We start from the raw sequence: 536 nt of genomic DNA, 5'->3' as shown, positions 1-536 counted from the left end.
GTATTTGTATTTTTTTTAATGACACGTGGCTTCCAGCGCACCTGCGATGTCGTCCTTCGAGCTGATCCCGATGCACGGCGGCGGCGATGCCATCCAGCTTCCGCCGGGGGAGACCGTCCTCGGCCGGGGGCCTTTCCTCCGAGTGAGTCGCCATTTACGACGAGGATATCCTCATCCTCGCCCTCAGTGTGTGTTGACAGTGTCTTCTTCTTGGCTTATGATATGTTAGGTGAGCGATAAGCGAGTGTCCAGACATCACGGCCTGCTGGACAACCGAGATGGGCGACTGCGCCTCAAGCCGGTGAGTCAAAAAATAACACAAAAATAAATTGCGGAAAATCCCCGGAGAAGTGATTAAGAATTCTACACGCACACGTAGACTCTGAAAATGTTTGAAGACAGGATGATGACCACAATGTCGTCGCCGTGTGCCTTCAGACCCACCGGAACCCGTGCTTCCTGCAGTCGTCACCCGGCGACGAGCCCCGCCCCCTGCAGAAAGACGCCTGGTGCCCCCTGGGCCGGGGCGATACTCA

General features: G+C 56.0%; 1 protein-coding gene across 1 annotated transcript in view; it reads left to right on the top strand.

Annotated features, from left to right (window-relative positions):
• Positions 1 to 46: 46 nt before the first annotated feature.
• Positions 47 to 536, top strand: part of aplf (aprataxin and PNKP like factor) — an 18935-nt gene continuing 18445 nt past the window's right edge. The window contains exons 1-3 of the mRNA XM_019889630.1: positions 47 to 142; positions 230 to 301; positions 439 to 509. Of these exons, the coding sequence (XP_019745189.1) occupies positions 47 to 142; positions 230 to 301; positions 439 to 509 (239 nt within the window). The remainder of the gene's footprint in view (positions 143 to 229; positions 302 to 438; positions 510 to 536) is intronic.

Source organism: Hippocampus comes, unplaced genomic scaffold (genome assembly GCF_001891065.2).
Source record: "Hippocampus comes isolate QL1 unplaced genomic scaffold, H_comes_QL1_v1.1 scaffold301, whole genome shotgun sequence".
NCBI classification, from domain to species: domain Eukaryota; kingdom Metazoa; phylum Chordata; class Actinopteri; order Syngnathiformes; family Syngnathidae; genus Hippocampus; species Hippocampus comes.
Note: the sequence above shows the minus strand (reverse complement) of the source record. Positions and strands in the feature narration are given on the sequence as shown.